The sequence below is a fragment of the Gossypium raimondii genome, chromosome 13 (genome assembly GCF_025698545.1).
Source record: "Gossypium raimondii isolate GPD5lz chromosome 13, ASM2569854v1, whole genome shotgun sequence".
Classification (NCBI taxonomy): Eukaryota; Viridiplantae; Streptophyta; class Magnoliopsida; order Malvales; family Malvaceae; genus Gossypium; species Gossypium raimondii.
Genome location: NC_068577.1, coordinates 6,811,168 through 6,828,278, shown reverse-complemented (window position 1 = coordinate 6,828,278; position 17,111 = coordinate 6,811,168). Strand labels below are relative to the sequence as shown.

At 31.6% G+C, this 17,111-nt stretch overlaps 2 protein-coding genes and 1 long non-coding RNA gene across 3 annotated transcripts; 1 reads left to right on the top strand and 2 right to left on the bottom strand.

Annotated features, from left to right (window-relative positions):
- Positions 1–822: 822 nt before the first annotated feature.
- Positions 823–7,159, top strand: LOC105782189 (BRASSINOSTEROID INSENSITIVE 1-associated receptor kinase 1). The gene is made up of 8 exons (XM_012606746.2): positions 823–1,174; positions 1,982–2,114; positions 2,204–2,275; positions 2,873–3,016; positions 3,869–3,940; positions 5,585–5,656; positions 5,893–5,969; positions 6,918–7,159. Exons 1-8 carry the CDS (start codon positions 1,096–1,098, stop codon positions 6,998–7,000), a joined length of 732 nt encoding a protein of 243 aa, XP_012462200.1. The 5' UTR covers positions 823–1,095; the 3' UTR covers positions 7,001–7,159.
- Positions 7,160–7,390: 231 nt separating this feature from the next.
- On the bottom strand, positions 7,391–10,348 carry LOC105782188 (F-box/kelch-repeat protein At1g22040). Its single transcript, XM_012606745.2, has 2 exons — positions 10,132–10,348; positions 7,391–9,244 (listed from the first exon to the last, which is right to left on the bottom strand). The coding sequence occupies exon 2, from the start codon at positions 9,052–9,054 to the stop codon at positions 7,618–7,620; it is 1,437 nt and encodes a 478-aa protein (XP_012462199.1). The 5' UTR covers positions 9,055–9,244; positions 10,132–10,348; the 3' UTR covers positions 7,391–7,617.
- A 656-nt stretch (positions 10,349–11,004) lies between these two features.
- On the bottom strand, positions 11,005–11,886 carry LOC105782191 (uncharacterized). The gene is made up of 2 exons (XR_001129737.2): positions 11,715–11,886; positions 11,005–11,338 (listed from the first exon to the last, which is right to left on the bottom strand). It is a non-coding gene; the product is annotated as an uncharacterized LOC105782191 (long non-coding RNA).
- Positions 11,887–17,111: the final 5,225 nt, after the last annotated feature.

Sequence of the window (17,111 nt, the reverse complement as noted above, 5' to 3'; positions counted from 1 at the left end):
ATCAGCCATTAAAGAGCCAAAAATCAATTTGATTTAAAAATTAAATCAAATCAAATACTGTCTATAAATAAGCAGATTATAAAATAAATTCGTGTTGGGCTTAAAATATTTCTAGGCTCATCATTTCAGGCCATCTATCAATTACCTTTTAAGAGAGTTCACATATATAAACACATCTCACACTTGGTATTTAACCAATGTGGTATCTAAGCTTTTACTTTTCCTCAACAATATTTCCAAGTAGCTTACTTTGAGCATTAATTTCTCATTCATCACTTAACCATTTTGAGCATATGATATACCGTTGTAAAGGTCTCATGGAGTAGAATATGAAATCATAATTTTATGATTCAACTCTCCACCTTTACCTATTGAGAATATGCCTCAAAGTTCCCATAAAAGTAATTTTTCCAACAGTGTTCTCCTTCATAAAACAGGGTAGCAGCTCCTCTAAATGAAGCGTCTGGAATTACTTAAATTATTAGTATTTTAGATCAAATAATCGAGTTAAATTCTAGATTGAATTATTATATATTTTATTATAATTATATAACACTCCCAATGCTGTTTTCTAGAATTTGATTTGTAGACCTTTGGTCTTGACTTGTTCTATCTCTAAGATTTGTATCAGTCTTTGTGAGTATGTATATGTAGTCTTGTGCTTTGTCTGTATGTATACGTAGTCTTGTGCTGATTGTAGATTTGCTGAGGGCTTTCCTTTCCTATGTATGGTTTTCCCACGTCCAAAAAAAGACCCACTTTGACTTGGCCAAAAGAATTTCACTAAAAAAACAAAAGGAGAAACGAAATTACCTTTCTCAAGTCTCACCGGTCACTTCCGAATACTTTCTACCTTTTTTCTCTCTTCTTTCCCGCTTGCCAAACATAAAAATGAGTGCCAAATTTTCCTTAATATTCAATCAAGCTTTATATATATATATATATAGGCTTTAATTCAGTGTTTTCGAATTTCATTATTTTCGCTTTCCTCTCAACGACCAATACTTGAGTGACTTTGGATCAATCAAAGTCGAAGGATTGGCGACGCTGTGGAGACTTAGCTCTTTACATCAAAGCAACCAAAAGGAGAAAAAGATGGAGCGGCTCATCTCTGTTTGTTTATGGTTGATTTTGGCGTTGCATTTGGTTCTTCGAGTTGCCGGCAATGCAGAAGGTTCTTTACCCTTTTTTTTTTATTTGTCTTTTTCATTTTGTATTCCAAGTTTTTTATTTCACTTTTTTAAAATTGAATTATTATTATCTAACTAAACTTATAGAATTCAAATTAACAACCTGAAAATAGAATAATTTTTATTTATTGGTATATTATTGGATTGCCGAGAAAAGATAGTATGAAATAGATATATTATATCTTTTAATAGTTTAATGGTATCAACATTTTGAACTTGAAAAAATCAAATCTAAATAAAAATTTTAAAATGCAGAATAAAATTACTGATATGGCATTAAACTATTAGAAATGAATAATATTTCTATTTTATACCATTATTTCTCTGGTAAACTTTGATTGTTTGTTGGGATACTCATATTGATACCATTTACATTTAATTCTGAATTTGAAGTTGGATTTAGAATATTAAATTTTAGATAAAATGAAATTTGGGAATTAACAAGGGCATTGATTTGATGAAAAGTACAAAATTGATTAAATCAGATAAAAATCAATTGAATTGACTCTTATAAATGATTAATACTTTTGATTTTTCAAAATTTTAATAATCTATTTGCTTTTAGCCAATTAAATTAGTTAAACTAATTGAACTAAATATCCAACTTCCAATCCTACTCTATTCCATTATACCAACTTATTGGGGGTTTTTATTTTTGAGTGATGTAGTGAAATAAATGGTTTTTTCTTTCTTTCTTTTTTTTGAAATCTCCCACTTTCACAACTAGAGAAATAAAATTCTCTGAATTGCAATCATCCATAATAGATTGGTTTTGTGATGGTAATAAACAGGTGATGCTTTGAATGCATTGAAGAACAATTTGGCAGACCCTAATAACCTGCTTCAAGATTGGGATCCAACCGATATCAACCCTTGCCAATGGTACAATATTACCTGTAATGGTGAAAATAGTGTGACAAGAATGTAAGTTCACTCGTCTTTTATGCTATTTCAGTAGCCATTTTCTGGTTCGATGTCTTAATTTTTTTTTTTTTTTTGTGTTGTTAATTTAGTGATCTTGGGAATGCAAAATTATCTGGGAAATTGGTTCCAGACCTGGGGCTGCTTTCCAATTTGCAGTACTTGTAAGTTAATAATTCTAGATCTGGTGTCACTATTAGCCCACATTGTTTTTTTTTTCTTTCCTTTGAATTTGATACTTTTTTTTAATTTCTTTTAATTTTTTATTATGTTTTATATACATTTTTCATCACTCTAAATTTTCTTTTGAAAATTTTAAATTTCATTGATAGTGCATCAAATATTTTCTCATAAACTATTAATAAATTATAAATATTTTTAAATTTTTAAAAAGAATTTTAAGTAATGATAGTGGTACAATTTCAAAGTATCAATTCGTTATAGTTTAAGGAAATCCAGGTTCAGAGACCAATTTGAGAAAACCTCTCTATTCTAAGATTAATTGAATAAAAATTAGGGTTCAAAGTGGAATAAATTTTCAAGTTTAAGTACTAAATGTTGGTTTATCCCTCAGAATAATTAAAATAGAAAATTTGGGTTTTTTTAACGCATTTGTCACCGTGCACTCGTTGTAATTTGTACGGTACATCGATTCTTTGGGAAAAAATTTGCAAAGTATCGTGGGTTGGAAGTTGGTAAGCCTCAACAATATCCATCAAGATTTTACAGATTCAATGAAGTGAGTTTATTTTATATGACAGGGAGCTTTATAGTAACAACATATCTGGGGAAATCCCAGAGGAAATTGGAAATTTGACAAACTTGGTGAGCTTGGATCTTTACTTGAATGTTTTAACCGGCCACATTCCGGCTACTCTGGGCAAGCTCAGAAAACTGCGTTTCCTGTAAGAACACATTTTTTTTTTTTTTGCTTTGTTGTAATGGTTGTTTTGGTATATGGATAAGCCTTTTTATGCATCGATATGTTGCTAGCTAAAATTAGATAAGTAAATTGTATTGTTGTGGTTTAAGGTTTATCTAGCGTTTTTTTTGAAAAATGCTTTTGAGATAAAAGTATTGTTAAATAAAAATATTTTACAACAAATATTTTTTGGCAGCAGAAATATAAAATTTTAATTTTTGTTTAAAAGTATTTTTGACCCAAAAATATTTATAAGAAACAATGTTAAACTGGCCTTAAATTAGGTGAGCTCGATCACTTGAATTGTTGTTAAAATTTAATCAGTTCAATCACTATTTTTTTATTAGTTCACAATTTGTTTTATTTTCGATTATATACTGTCAATTAAACTGGTTGATGGGTCTTAGAAGAGTTGGTGCCATTGCTTGTGCTAGCCTAGTATAATACCAAAATGTATATTAGATTTAAAATTTTATATAAAAATTAATTAATATTTTGGTTATTATAGTAAAATTAATTGTTTATTATATATAGTGTTTTGGGTTTAAATATTATTATGATCAAATTTTTATTGATTTATTAAATATAAAATAATAAAATATCCTCATCATATTTTAATAATTTTATAATTAGTTTAATCGAAAATGGAAGGTTTATATGAAAAATTGAAAATAACTTGAGTTGTTTAGAAGATATGTCGAAAGTTAAATTCAGGTATTAATCTAAAAAAAAAAATTAAAGATAGGAATTTAAAAATAAAAAATAAAAAAAAATGAATACATAACTAGTCATCTTTAATGTGGCATATAATTGATGCTTTCTTTTTGTGGAACAGGCGTCTCAACAACAACTCCTTGACAGGTCAAATTCCTATGGCCTTAACTACTATTGATACACTGCAAGTGCTGTGAGTGTTGCTATCATATATATATATATATATATATATATATATATTAATCATTATTTTTGGATTTGGATATTGTGGGTATTTTACTTTAGACAATATAAAAAAGATTACAAAAATAAAGATTATTTATAAAAATAGTAAATTTTTATAGTAAAATTAAGTGTTAGGCAACACCCATTTAAAAATGATCTCATCATTATCTAATTAGTCAAACTGAAAAAATTATGTGTCGTCGCATTATCAGGTATAAATATTTGTTTTTAAAACACTGAACAAATATCGTATGGTAAAAGAATATATTTTAAAGTCGATGAGCTTTTGGCTTATCCCAAGACCAAAACGTTTGAGCGGGGAAAGGGTTTTTATTGAGGTTTATTTCTGCTTTTAGTTCCTCTACTTTCTTAATTTCTAAAATTTATATTCTCTACCTTTATTTTGAGAAGTTTAATTTAAGAATGTTGCATTTTAATGTTTAAATATCTGATTCAAAAATTAAAAATCAATTGATTCATTTGGATTTCAATTTTTAAATCAAAAGTAAATAGATTTTCGAAATTAAAAGTAGAGGGATTGGGAGTTACATTAGACCACTTAATTTATGTATTTCTTTAGGTATAATGACTTATTTGGCCCTCCAAATTACAAAAAAAAAAACAGAAGGTTATTTTTTACCCTTTTAGTTCTTAAACTTGTATTTCGTCAAATCATTCTAAAATAAATGAAAAAATTATTATTTTTAAATTATAAAAACTAAAACGGATGATAGTGATTTGGCCCTCCAACTATGGAGGGCTAAAAGATTTTTTTTTAAAGTTAGAGGCCAAATAAGTCATTATATATGAAGGAAAATAGGAATTCAAAAATCTAATTTAACTATTAATCCTCTACTTTTATTTTCAAAATCTATTTACTCATTTGATTTAAAATTGAAATCCAAATGAATCAATTGATTTTAATTTTTAAATCAGATATTTGAAATTTTAAATTAAAATTTTCAAAATAAAGGTAAAAAAGTAAATTTAAAAATTAAGTAAAGGGTCTGAAAGCAGAAATAAACCCAAATAAAAACCTTTTCCCCACTCAAGCGTTTTGGTCCGAATATCCATTTCAGATAAGTACAAAATTTTAATTACATTTGGTTCTTCAATGTGTTATGTGGTATCATTTTAACATGCTAATTTTCTTTTATATTTGCATGGTATTTGTTGAATATTTAAAGAAAATATTTGTATTTTTTTTTGGTGTTGCTTTACGACGGGGAGGCACCATTTAAAAAATTATTATTTTTAACTAAAATGATTGGATAATAATAGGTTTTATTTGGGCAGGTGCTGCCTGACACATTGGCGGCACTTAATTTTATTATAGAAAATATATCATTCTCGTAAATAATCTACAACATATCTTATTTTCATAATTAACTTTTATTGTATTATCTAGGTAAAAAACCTGAATATTGTTTTTGGTTTGTCCAGTTCAAAGCAAAATAATAAAAAAAAAATTATAAAATTCGGTTCAATCTATATGTACCAGTCTGTGAATCAACCAGTTTTTTATCACTCTCTGGATCAATACTCCAATCGATTTTTTTATCTAATTAGCGAATCCAGTTCAGACAATACTGATTTTAATCATGTGATGCAGGGATGTTTCAAACAATCAACTAGAAGGAGATATTCCAGTTAATGGTTCCTTTTCACTATTTCAGCCTATCAGGTTTTTCTTTTGTGCTGATCTCATTTCTGCTATCACTCTCTTACTCGTAATTAAAATGGTCAGTCTTGCAGTGATGATCACATTATTTCTTCTGATATTCATATAAGCCAGAATTTTCATGGATGCGATTCTATTTTTCTACTGGAATAGTGCGCACTAATCGAAATGAATAACTACATTGCTTGTAACTCATGACCCTAACCTCCAGTGCCTGTTGTTGCACCTCTTTTCCACAGTTTCAGTAATAATCGACTCAATTATCCTCTTCCTCTACCACCACCTCCTATGCCATCTACAGCTTCAACTTCATCAGGTTTGGTCTCCATTTTATTCTTATATATGAACTTCTATATGATATATAATATAATACATGGATTTGATTGCGCAATTGGATAAATATAATTGTTTATATATGCAATATGAAAACGTAAATTAGTGATACATAAATATCGGTGTTAGTGGTTTGTGAAAATTGAATCTCGTCAAATTATCGTGTATACAATTATATAGAATCAAAATTCATGTAACATATTGTTTATTAAATCTAAAGTTCATTTGTAATTTTTTTTACTAACTTTAAGGCTTAAATTTGAGATTTAGTGGAAAAAGTTAAATCCACTTTTTTTATATGGGTAAACTACAAAAATAGTCACTTTCGTTTGTCTCAGATTACACTTTAGTCACTTATGTTTGAAATGTTACGTTTCACTTATGTTATTGTTTTGTTACGAAGTGGTCACTCTACCGTTAAACTCCATTACTTCCCTAACGGCAGTCCAAATGGCAGTCCAAATGGGTTTTAAGTGCCAACTTGGATGTCCAGTTGTTGAGATAAAAATATATTTTTAATTAAATAAATTTAATTTGGACTACCAAGTAGGACATCCAAGTTGACATTTAAAACTCATTTAGACTGCCACGTAGGACTGCCGTTAGGAAGGTAATGGAGTTTAATGGTAGAGTGACCACTTCGTAACAAAACGATAACGTAAGTGACAAATGTAACATTTCAAATATAAGTGACTAAAATGTAATCTGAGGCAAACAAAAGTGACTATTTTTGAAATTTACCCTTTTTATATTTAAAATTCTAATTCAGCCATTGACAACATTAGATATGTTTATTCAGAAGTTAATATAATTTCTTAATTAAATTAAATTTATTTTTTAAAAATAACAATATTAAGTAAGAGGAGTGGAGTAAATCCCGAATATCTGACCGTCGGCATATTTTGTTAAAATGTTATCTTTGTATTGGCAGGTAATAGTGCCGTTGGTGCTATTGTGGGAGTAGTTGCTGCATCTGTTGTGTTGTTTTCTGCTCCCGCAATTATATTTGCTTAAAACGACAGCGTCTTTCCTTTAGTGTAATTGGATTAGTGATTACATTTAATATAAAGTTAAATTACTGTTTTGCATAATGATAGATATTCAAGAGTCCAGTGTAATTACACAGTCATCGTAATTACATGTCAAATTTAAATATGCACTTTGTTGAATTTACATTCACTTTTTTAATTTATCAAAATATCTAAAGCCAAATACAGATACAGACCAGACCAGACCAGACCAGACATTGTTATGCTTTTGAATACTAAAATAAAGCAACATCTCCTCTGTTTCTAAACAGCAAAGTATACACTTTAAAACCAAACATAAAGGAGAACAAGAATTAAAATTAAAAAATGGTAGGTAGATAGCATGGTAAATGTAATTCTCAGAAGAAAGCTCATATGGAGATAACAGTACTGTTCCTTGAGATTAGAAAATTAGCCAATTCAACAAGTCTATAAAAACAAGTATATTTGGAGAATTTCATTTCTTTACATTATATACAAGTATATAATATCGATACTTCTGGTAAAATAATCAAGTGCAATAGACATACAATAGAGTATTGTGTTAACCAATACTTAGAAAGTTAATGCTAAATCAGATTCCTATGTATGCTGATGATGGAACTAGATATTAAGGGCTTGACAACTTACTAGTTCAGAAGATCCGGCCGTCCTTGCCGCTATAACCCTCCAGGGATTTATTTGGAATGCTGCAGCAGATTCCACAGGCTCAGCCTGCAGACTGGAGGAGTTAACTGGTGAAGATGACGAAGCTGATGGTAGTGAAGTTAAATGGTTTTGCACATCAGTTTGCAGGACTGAGATATTGTTGTTGGAATCTTTAGTAATTACATGAAGCTTTCCTAGTAAACCGGCAAGCAAATATGGAGTCTCCAAATCTGTGAAGTTTGGAATGGGGACCTCTCCTACGACAACTTTCCAAGCATCGTCTTGGTAATCATATACCTTGATGGTAGCATTTTGAAGAGAACTAGATGGATCAAGGGCATACAACTCACCGCCCACAATGACACTGAATTTTGTTCCTGCCTGTTTTGCAGGCCAACCGTTGCCCATGCCGACTGGCATTTCAGCCCATGAATTTAGTTCAGGATCGTATACTTCCCCTCCAACATCGACAAAAAAAGGCCAGCAATATAAACTCTGAGGCACAAACAACCTTCCCTTATATGATGTCATACCTGTGGCGATGGGTTTGAGTAGATCAGCCAGAAAGGCAGTAGGTAGAAACTGAGCTTTCGAAAATGGCATGCTCGGTATTTGGGACCATATACTGGTATGAGGATCAAATACCTCAGCGGACTGAAGTGGAGTTAATCCACCACGACTAGTAACGCCTCCGACAACATAGAGCTTATTATTTAAGATACCAGTCTTACAGTAGGCTCTACCAGTCAACATTGGACTTACTTCACTCCACGAGTTTAGAACTGGATTATACTGCCAAACACACCTCAAAGCTGAAGCTTTAGAGAATCCTCCTAACACATAGAGGCAGCCATCAACAGCACCAATGGAGCACCCACAGAATCGCATTCTGTCCAAGCCATCCTTCCTCCCAAGCCAACCCCTTATGACATCCGCAATTTTTATGCTCGATCCCACCACGTTCCACATCCGAAGGCTAGCTAGACCTTTCTTGGATTCATCTTCAAAAGCAACATTTGGCATTGGAGGCAACCTCTGCCATCTTCTAGACAAAGGGTCCAAACCATACCACAAAAGCTTGTCACCTTCAATCTTAGTCAACAAATAGAGCCATTCCTCTGTTGTTCCAATTTCTTTCCTTATACTGAAAAGTTCAGAACTCATTATGGCAGCTTTCCAGGCCCTTGACACTAACCTTACATTTAAGTAATTAATCCTTGGAATTCTGGCAAGAATCTGATAGGATATCTCATCAGGAAGGCTAGGAATCAATCTAGGGTTCTCCTCACAAAGACATGATGACAACTTCTGCCTCTTGCATGTTTCATCACGTGAATCAAAGGGCTCACTCATTCCAGTCCTAGAACTATTTAGGCTTAACAATGCCCCCATTAATATCTTACTGCTTGCAATATATTAATATATCAATGCCAGGCAAATCTACCCAAGCTTTGATGGCTAGAGATTTTAACCAACACTGAAAATATCCAATTTTCTACATGAACCTGCTCTAAACTGCCAGCACTCTATCTCGTATCTGAGGTAAAACGATCTATTTGAAGGAAGATCGTCCAAAAATAATCTGAACCACCAAACTAAAAAGAATTAGAATTTAACTATCATCTGTAGAATGGAAGCTCAAAAGAAGGGAAAGATACCATCCCCTTTACGAATTATATAAGGTGCAAAGGAACTCGAATTATGTACAATCGGAAAGTTTTCTAAGAAAGCAGATGAGCAAAAAGAGATCCTCTTTTTCCGTAAAACTGAGAATTGAAATAGTATCATTCTCAAGTTAAAATTAGATAACTAAGGGCAGCAAAAAATTCTCAGCTTAATTTATCACAATAAAAGTGGTCTGATTTCAATCTCTCTCAATGCATTTGCCATTGCAACCTATTATACCACTAGCATCAAGCAACCCCAGAAGGAAAGAGTGCCATTTGAAGTACAACAACAGTGAAAATGAATGAGCAAATAACATCTTAAGCTTCTTAGAGCTCTCAGAGACCATAAAAAATGGTACCCCATTTCTTAATTTTGCCGATATAAAAGCCAATTAGACTCAATGTTGTGCTAACTCAGGCAAGTGCATAAGATTTTTCTCCCTAGATGTTAACCAAAATCAGAATAATAGCGAAAGAAAATATTATGAATTTACTACTTAAGTAATCACCAAAAAAAGAAAAACCCAAATTCCCAATTACAACAATTCAACAACAGTTCACAAGAATTTCTCAATTAATTATAAGAAAGGGGAGAAAATCAGGTAAACGGAAGTAAACTACAATTATCCACAATCAATTGAACACCCATGAAACAAAATGAAAAAAATAAATAAATGAAACGATCACAGTAGTTCTTTCGAGAAATTACTAATAAAACCGCTTGAAAATTCATATAAACATGAAACCCAGAAAACCAAAACTGAAAGATAAATTTTTCTTAAAAATTGGAAGAAAAAAACACCTTAATCGTTGCGGGAAGGGGAGACGCCAAAAGACGATTTGTTGAGGAATTTCACGCCATCAATTCGCAATTATCCGATAAAAAGAACCCAAATTCTTTTTTTTCCCTTTCCTTTTTAATATAAGATTCGATTCTTTCTTTAATAAATTTGCATTCAGCTAAGAATAATTCTTTTTTTCTTTCTTTTAACAAACGGTAAAGGCTTTTGATAAGTTAATTAGGGATCGAAACTTGAAAACTCAACTTATTATTTAATAATGAATTTTTATTTATTTTATTTTAATTATAGAAAGTCTTAAAAATATTAAAATTTTTTATTTTATATCTATTCTTTTGATATAATGACTTATTTAGCCCTCCAATTTTATAAAAGAAATTATTTTAGCCCTTCATTTATTTTTTTCGCTTCTTTTAGCCACTTGAACTCTTATTATTTATCAAATCATCCCAAAATGGATGAAAAAGATTAAATTAACATCATTAACTTTGCTGACACCCATGTGGAAGTACACTTTATTTTACATTAGTAATTAGTTATTTTACATTAGTAATTAATTAAATTTTAAAAATTAAAAATATTTTTATAATTTTATGCTTTTTCAAATACTTTTATATTTTTAAATTTTTATATTTAAAAATTAATTAATTGTTAATGTGGCAATCCATGAAATCAATAAAGTTAACAAATATTAAATTTTCTATCATTTTAGAATAATTTGACAAACAGCATAAGTTTAAAAGTTAAATTAAAGAAAAATTAAATGGCAAGCTAAAATAACTTATTTTTATAAAGTTGGGAGGCTAAGTAACTCATTATATATATTTTTTTATTTTTTGCCTAAACTGATAATGATGTTAAAAGAAGGATTGAGATGAAGTCGAACTAAAGCATATGTGACACTTCCAGTCAATTTGAACACTGTAATGGCCCAATATTGCCCGGTCCTATAATAAAATAATAAAATAAAAATAGTCCAAAAAACCATAGTGTCCAGATTACAAAACTAATAAGCCCAATTTTTACAATGGCCCATGTCCCTAAGCCCGATTATAGAAGCCCAAGTAACCAGCCCGATAGCCCTTGGAACCCTAGCCGTACGCCTCAGCGCCGCAGCGGCTCTCCTCGTTCGCTCGTGCCAAGCCTCAGCCGCCTCCGAGCCGAGCCGCGCCACCCACCTCCCTACGCACCTGACTCTGCTCTCCGTACCTGCAAGAGACGCACAAAGCGCAGCAGAAAACAGACCACAAAACGAAAAGAGGCAAAAATCGACAGAGAAAAGCAGAAAAAAGAAAATAAGAGAAAAAATAGAAAAAATTTTGTATTGATTTTTATTTTATTTTATTTTATTTTCGGGTTATAAAAACCCCAAAGTTGTATCATTTTCGAGGATGTAATCAGAATATAAAAAAACTTACGAAATCAATACAAAAGAAAAACACAAAAGGTGATTTTCTGGGTTTTTGGTTCTTTTTCATCTTTATTTTGCTATTTGTTATTCGTTTTTTTCTTTTTTTATCTTGGTATTCATGAAACATTTGTAAAAGAGGGAAATAGAAAATAAAAGGAGAAGGAAAAGGTTTACCTTAGGGCCGAATCCCGGTTCTCTCTGTCGCAATCGGAGCAAGAGCGAGGGTTCGGAGACCTTTTCCGATCTGTCTTCGGTAGAATGGCGCGACTGGAGTGAAAGGACTACGTTTCATTTAGTTTTCTTTTGTTCTGTTTAGGGTAATATCAATTTGAATGTAGGTTTAAAGGGAATCATTGAAATGACACCGTTCGGGCGGATTAAATGGCCCTGAAACGGTGTCGTTTAGGCCTTGACCCGACCCAAGCGATTAGATCCGCGTGTTCTGGTGTTGGGAGGGATATTTGCGCGGTCAGCCCCTTCCCTTTTCCAGTATTTTCAAATCAGGCGTTTTCTTTCTTTCTGATTTAGCCCCACGTTTTGTTTTAGTTCCATTTTGGTCCGCGCAAAGACGTTGCGTTTTGGGGATGGGGAATATTTCCCTTTTGGTCCCCGTGTCATTCGCACGTCGCGTTTTGACCCACCGTTTTGTTCTATTTTTTGATTTTTTCCTTAGATTTTATTTAACTTCTAATCTAGGTCCTATTAGTTCATCTTAATTTTATATATATATATATATATATATATATATATATATATATATATTCTTCTAGGAATTCATTCCTTAATCTTATAAATATTTCCATGATCTTCTTAATATAATTTATACATCCATTTTCGTTGTTTTCATTCTCGCATGTATATTTGTGTATAAAAAAATTCAAATTTCTGACGAATATGCTTTATATTTTATATATACATATAGTATTTTAATAGTATACTTACATGTATAATAATATACTGTTAGTAACTTCAAATGTTTTTCATAAAAGCTTTGCTTTTAAGTTTGTTATTTTCATTTTATTTATTTAACTTTTGTACATATTATTGTTGGGTATATACTATTAATTCTACTAGGTTTTATTCACATAAATTAAGGCGTATACATCAATTTCAAGTTGTTTTGCTTTTATTTTACTGCGTTTTATTCTTTAGGGTTTTTAAAATCCTTCATTATATTTTATATATCCTTACTAAATTTGCATCAGATATTTGTGTTATTTGTTGTTATCGTTCTTTTCTCGTCTCATTTTTATCGATTATGAATGTATGAGCTGCTTAAATGTTTATGAATGTTTGTATAATATGATCAAAGTTGATACTAATATTTGCTTTATTAGTTTAATTGTCACTAGCTTAAGTTTAAATTTTATCATCTTTTATATTACGTATGTCATTGATTAATCATATCCTTTTTGTGAAAGTTTATTTTTTTAAGCTCTTAGTCGTTTTATTTTACGATCCTAAAAAAGGGGGCTTGGTGTTTATTTTCCCGAGAGAAACGTGCCCTAACTTACTGGGCTTCGATTCTTCTCGATAATATTAGACAACCAAGTGCTCATTTTTATTAAAGCCGTACAAGTATTTAAATAAAATTCATAAGATTTCAGAATGTTAAATCCTAACTTATTGGATATGACGTTTTGGTATCTCGATTTCAAAAACAAAGGCAATATGTGATGTTTAAGGATTTCGAGAAATTGAACCCTAACTTACTGGGTTCGGGTTTCCCAAATTGACTTGAAAAATCAACTATCCTTCTTAAAACACATGATCTTCTTTAAAAGAGGACAAACCTAATTTCGAAGAGTAAACTGTCGCGCTCTAACTTACTGAGCGTGGCAATCTATCTCTTTGGAATAGGTGAGTCTTATCACCCAATTCACTTCATTTGAATTTTCTTTTTAAATGACCGTATTTTAAAATATTTACAAAATTTCGATATTAAGACATTAAATAATCAATTCGGTACCAATTTTGGACGTCACGAGGGTGCTAACTCTTCCTCGTGCGTAACCAACTCCCGGACCTATTTTTTTAAAATTCGCAGACCCTAAAAAATATTTTTAAGGTGACCCGATCACACCCAATAAAGGATCGATGGCGACTCCATTTCCATTTTCAAAAATCGATACCCATTTTTCAAATTTCAAAAAAATGGTTTCGACAAACACCATATTTGATTTTCTTGTTAAAATATACTAAACGAGTTCTGATGATCTGAGGATTAGATAGAAGTGAATGGAAGTAAAATTTTGAAATTTAATTTTTTGAAAATTTAAATTTGTAAACAAAAACTAAATTTTTTTGAAAATTTTGGAGTCGTATTTGGAGTTCCGATGATCTGGAGTTCTATTTTGTGTCGTATTTGGAGTCGTGTCTTTCATTACTAAATTGAGAGCCTTTTATAGAGGCTCTTACCTCATTACATTGTCTTTCTTGGGGAATCTAATCCTATACATTATTTTTCTCTTCCTATACAATTATTATTTTGAAGACTATTATTACAACTGCAGAGATTATATTCTCTGAATTACAAAACTTTTGTAGGTCGTTTTTTCTTTGTAGTGAATCTTTACAATTCATCTCTGTCTTTTGTTTACAGAGAATCACATCTGTCATCTTCGTCTTTTTTTTGCAAAGAACTACTCATGTTTATCTTCACCTTTTATTTGCAGAGAATCACTCATGTTCATCTCCTTATTTTTTTCTAGTGAATCTTTGAAGGTTGCAACCTTTTTTTTTTCTGGTTTTCGTGATTGTCACCAGGGATTTAAATTGCGGTCGCGGTCGCGTTTTCGGCCGCGTCGCGTTTGTCGCGGTCGCGGACATAACGGACGCTATTGCAGTCACTGCGGGTATCGCGATCGTAAATTTTTTTCAAATTCGTACAACTTATTGTAAAACATAGTAATTATAATTATAATTATAAAAATTCACTTTTAATGATTTTTAGAGTGTTTTCTAGCACTTATAAATTTTTATTAATATGATATGAGAACACAACTTTATATATAAAGTCCATGTCATATTAATATATATATATTTTTAAATTTAATAAAGAAATTTTCAAATAATTATTTTAAAACAATTTTTAACAATGGACAGGTGGATAAAAGCACAATTTACATGCCTATTTTCTAGTGGTTAAAATGGACGGTGGCTGCCCCTAATTAATGAGTAAAACAAGAGTCAAAGAAGAAACAAAACAGAGCAGCATGCCAATTGCCAATAAAGCCACAAACCAAAACAAAAACAGAAAAATTAAAAGAAAATGAAACGATTCTTTCTATTCCCTAACCCTAACCAGTAGCCTCCAAGGCTCCAAGACTATCAACAAAAATGGCCGAATCTCTACTGCTGTTGAAACTTGAAAGTGTGAAAAACCAGGTAAAGGAATACTGGCTTAGAACTTAGAAGGGCTGAGAAAGAACTGGAAGAAACCTAGAAGTACTTCGAAGAGGAAATAGATGGGTTTGCTTTTCAGATTCAAGTCCTCGGCGATCGGCTCGGCTCCTTGCTTTCATCTGCTTGTTGTTTGCCCATATATAAGCAATTTCATATTTCTTTTCTATTGCTTTTGAGTTTTGATTACTTTTTTGTTTCTTTGACTTCTTTTTACTTTTTTATTATTGAAAGCTCTCGATTTTGCACTTTGCGGTAGGGAATATATTCCTTTTGTTTTCAACATGTTTACATCGATTTTTGTTTGAGGATGACTTTTTTTAATTTCTTGTAACGGAAAATAATGGGAATAGCGGCCCGTTATTGCCGCAATTGGCCGTTACCCGTTAAGTTGCAGCCGCGACCCACCGCTATTGGTGTGACTCCGCTTCACACCGCTATTTTCAGCAAAAACGGTTTCGGACGGTGCCGCTACCGCTATATAACGGCCGCTATTCTGATATCGGCCCGCTATTTGAATCCCTGATTGTCACTGTTGTGGTGTCATTTGCAAGATCCACTATTTTGATTGAAGATGTTGAAGATTTCTTATTTCTGCGTCAAAATCCATTGAGTTGAGTATTTCAGCCATAAGCTTTTTATATTCCTTTTTGGTTTTGGCCTAAGCCAACAATGTGCTAACAACCAATTTGGTTTGAAGAAAACTTGCAATGGTTTGGTCCATGGTAGCGAACTTGCATAATCTTGAGTTTTTGTTGAAAAAAATTCAAATATTTGGAATCATATTTTTCATCATTCAATTTGTCCCACCATTTCATTCTGAAGTTTCGAACTAACAATAGGATTCTCATGTATTGATCTTGTTCATAAACATAATTCCAGAAAGCAATCCAAGAAATACACAATTTTGAGAAAAAAATGAATTATTTTGTATATGTGTTTTTGGTCTAGTCTGGTTTTGGCTGGAACTTGTCAAAAAACTTGGGTCATAAAATTTAAAATTGTTTTGGTAGGATATCTAAAGAAGATGGTCCGTACTAGTTTCACCATTCTTAAAACCAATTTGGGAATTTGAATTGGGTGTCACACTTGAAATATATGAGCCAATTGATGCGTCGTGAACCAACTAAAAATTTGACTAAGGCAAGTACACCTATCAATAAATAGTATAACTACAATGAGTAAAAATATCATTCCCACAAAGACTAAAAGTACTAGTAATTACTGTCTTTCTATTATTTAATCGAATAAATCAAGTGATTGATTAAAAACTAAAATTAACTAAATTAATTAATTAACGAACACAACAAAGAACAAATCACGAAAATAAACAAATAACAACCAAGAAGCGAAATAATACTTGGCTAAATTTGAACCTATGCTTGATCCCTTTCAAGAATAAGGTCTCATTTTAAATTCTTCTTTCGCAGACTTGAATATGATACTTGGCTAACTGAATCAACACCCTTCATTTTTCTTACCAGACTTATAACCGAATTGTAACCCCAAAGTATTTAGTCACCTTAGTCTAACCTATTAAGATATTATAGTTAATAGATAATTCTTAGCGGACTAATGCCTACTCTGGTATCCCTTAGCGATCTCCACCTTTGGTAGTCATACATGGTCATCCCTGTTGGACTTCTATTTCTTCCGCTAGTTTTCGACAAACTTTCCACTTAAAGTAGTTCTCCGCGGACTTCCTCATTTGATTGTCTTCACGGACTTTCTACGTTACAAAGTTTTAACCTAACATCCTCTTTCTCTGTAGATCTCTAGCAAAATTTACCAATTAGACAGTTTGCGTGACCATCACCTCAAAATGATTCTTAGCGGAAGATTTCACAACATCTCTAGTGGATACTTGTTCAAGAGTGTCTCCGTAAGAAATACCCATTCTTTCCCTATATGTAGCGATAAGGCCACTTATACTACTTCCTCTCACTGTCGACATTTGGCAGATCCCATTATAACAGGCTTATCTGTATTCTCAAACACTTCTACCCGCTTTTCTTCTCTTCTTAGTTTGGTGGATTCTCTTACTATCCTATTTGCTCGTATTCTCAGACGTGCCACAATCATCCTATTATGCTACTTGTCACACGAGGCATATAGTCATTTCCCTTTTTGTGCCCTATCAACTTCCTGGTCCATCGTCTGGCAGACTTC

Coding starts and splice junctions, on each gene's coding strand:
- LOC105782189 (XM_012606746.2), top strand. CDS start 1,096: ATGGAGCGGCTCATCTCTGTTTGTTTATGGTTGATTTTGGCGTTGCAT. Junction 2,276..2,872: donor CTTTCCAATTTGCAGTACTT/GTAAGTTAATAA, acceptor TTTATATGACAG/GGAGCTTTATAGTAACAACA. Junction 3,941..5,584: donor ATTGATACACTGCAAGTGCT/GTGAGTGTTGCT, acceptor CATGTGATGCAG/GGATGTTTCAAACAATCAAC.
- LOC105782188 (XM_012606745.2), bottom strand. CDS start 9,054: ATGGGGGCATTGTTAAGCCTAAATAGTTCTAGGACTGGAATGAGTGAG.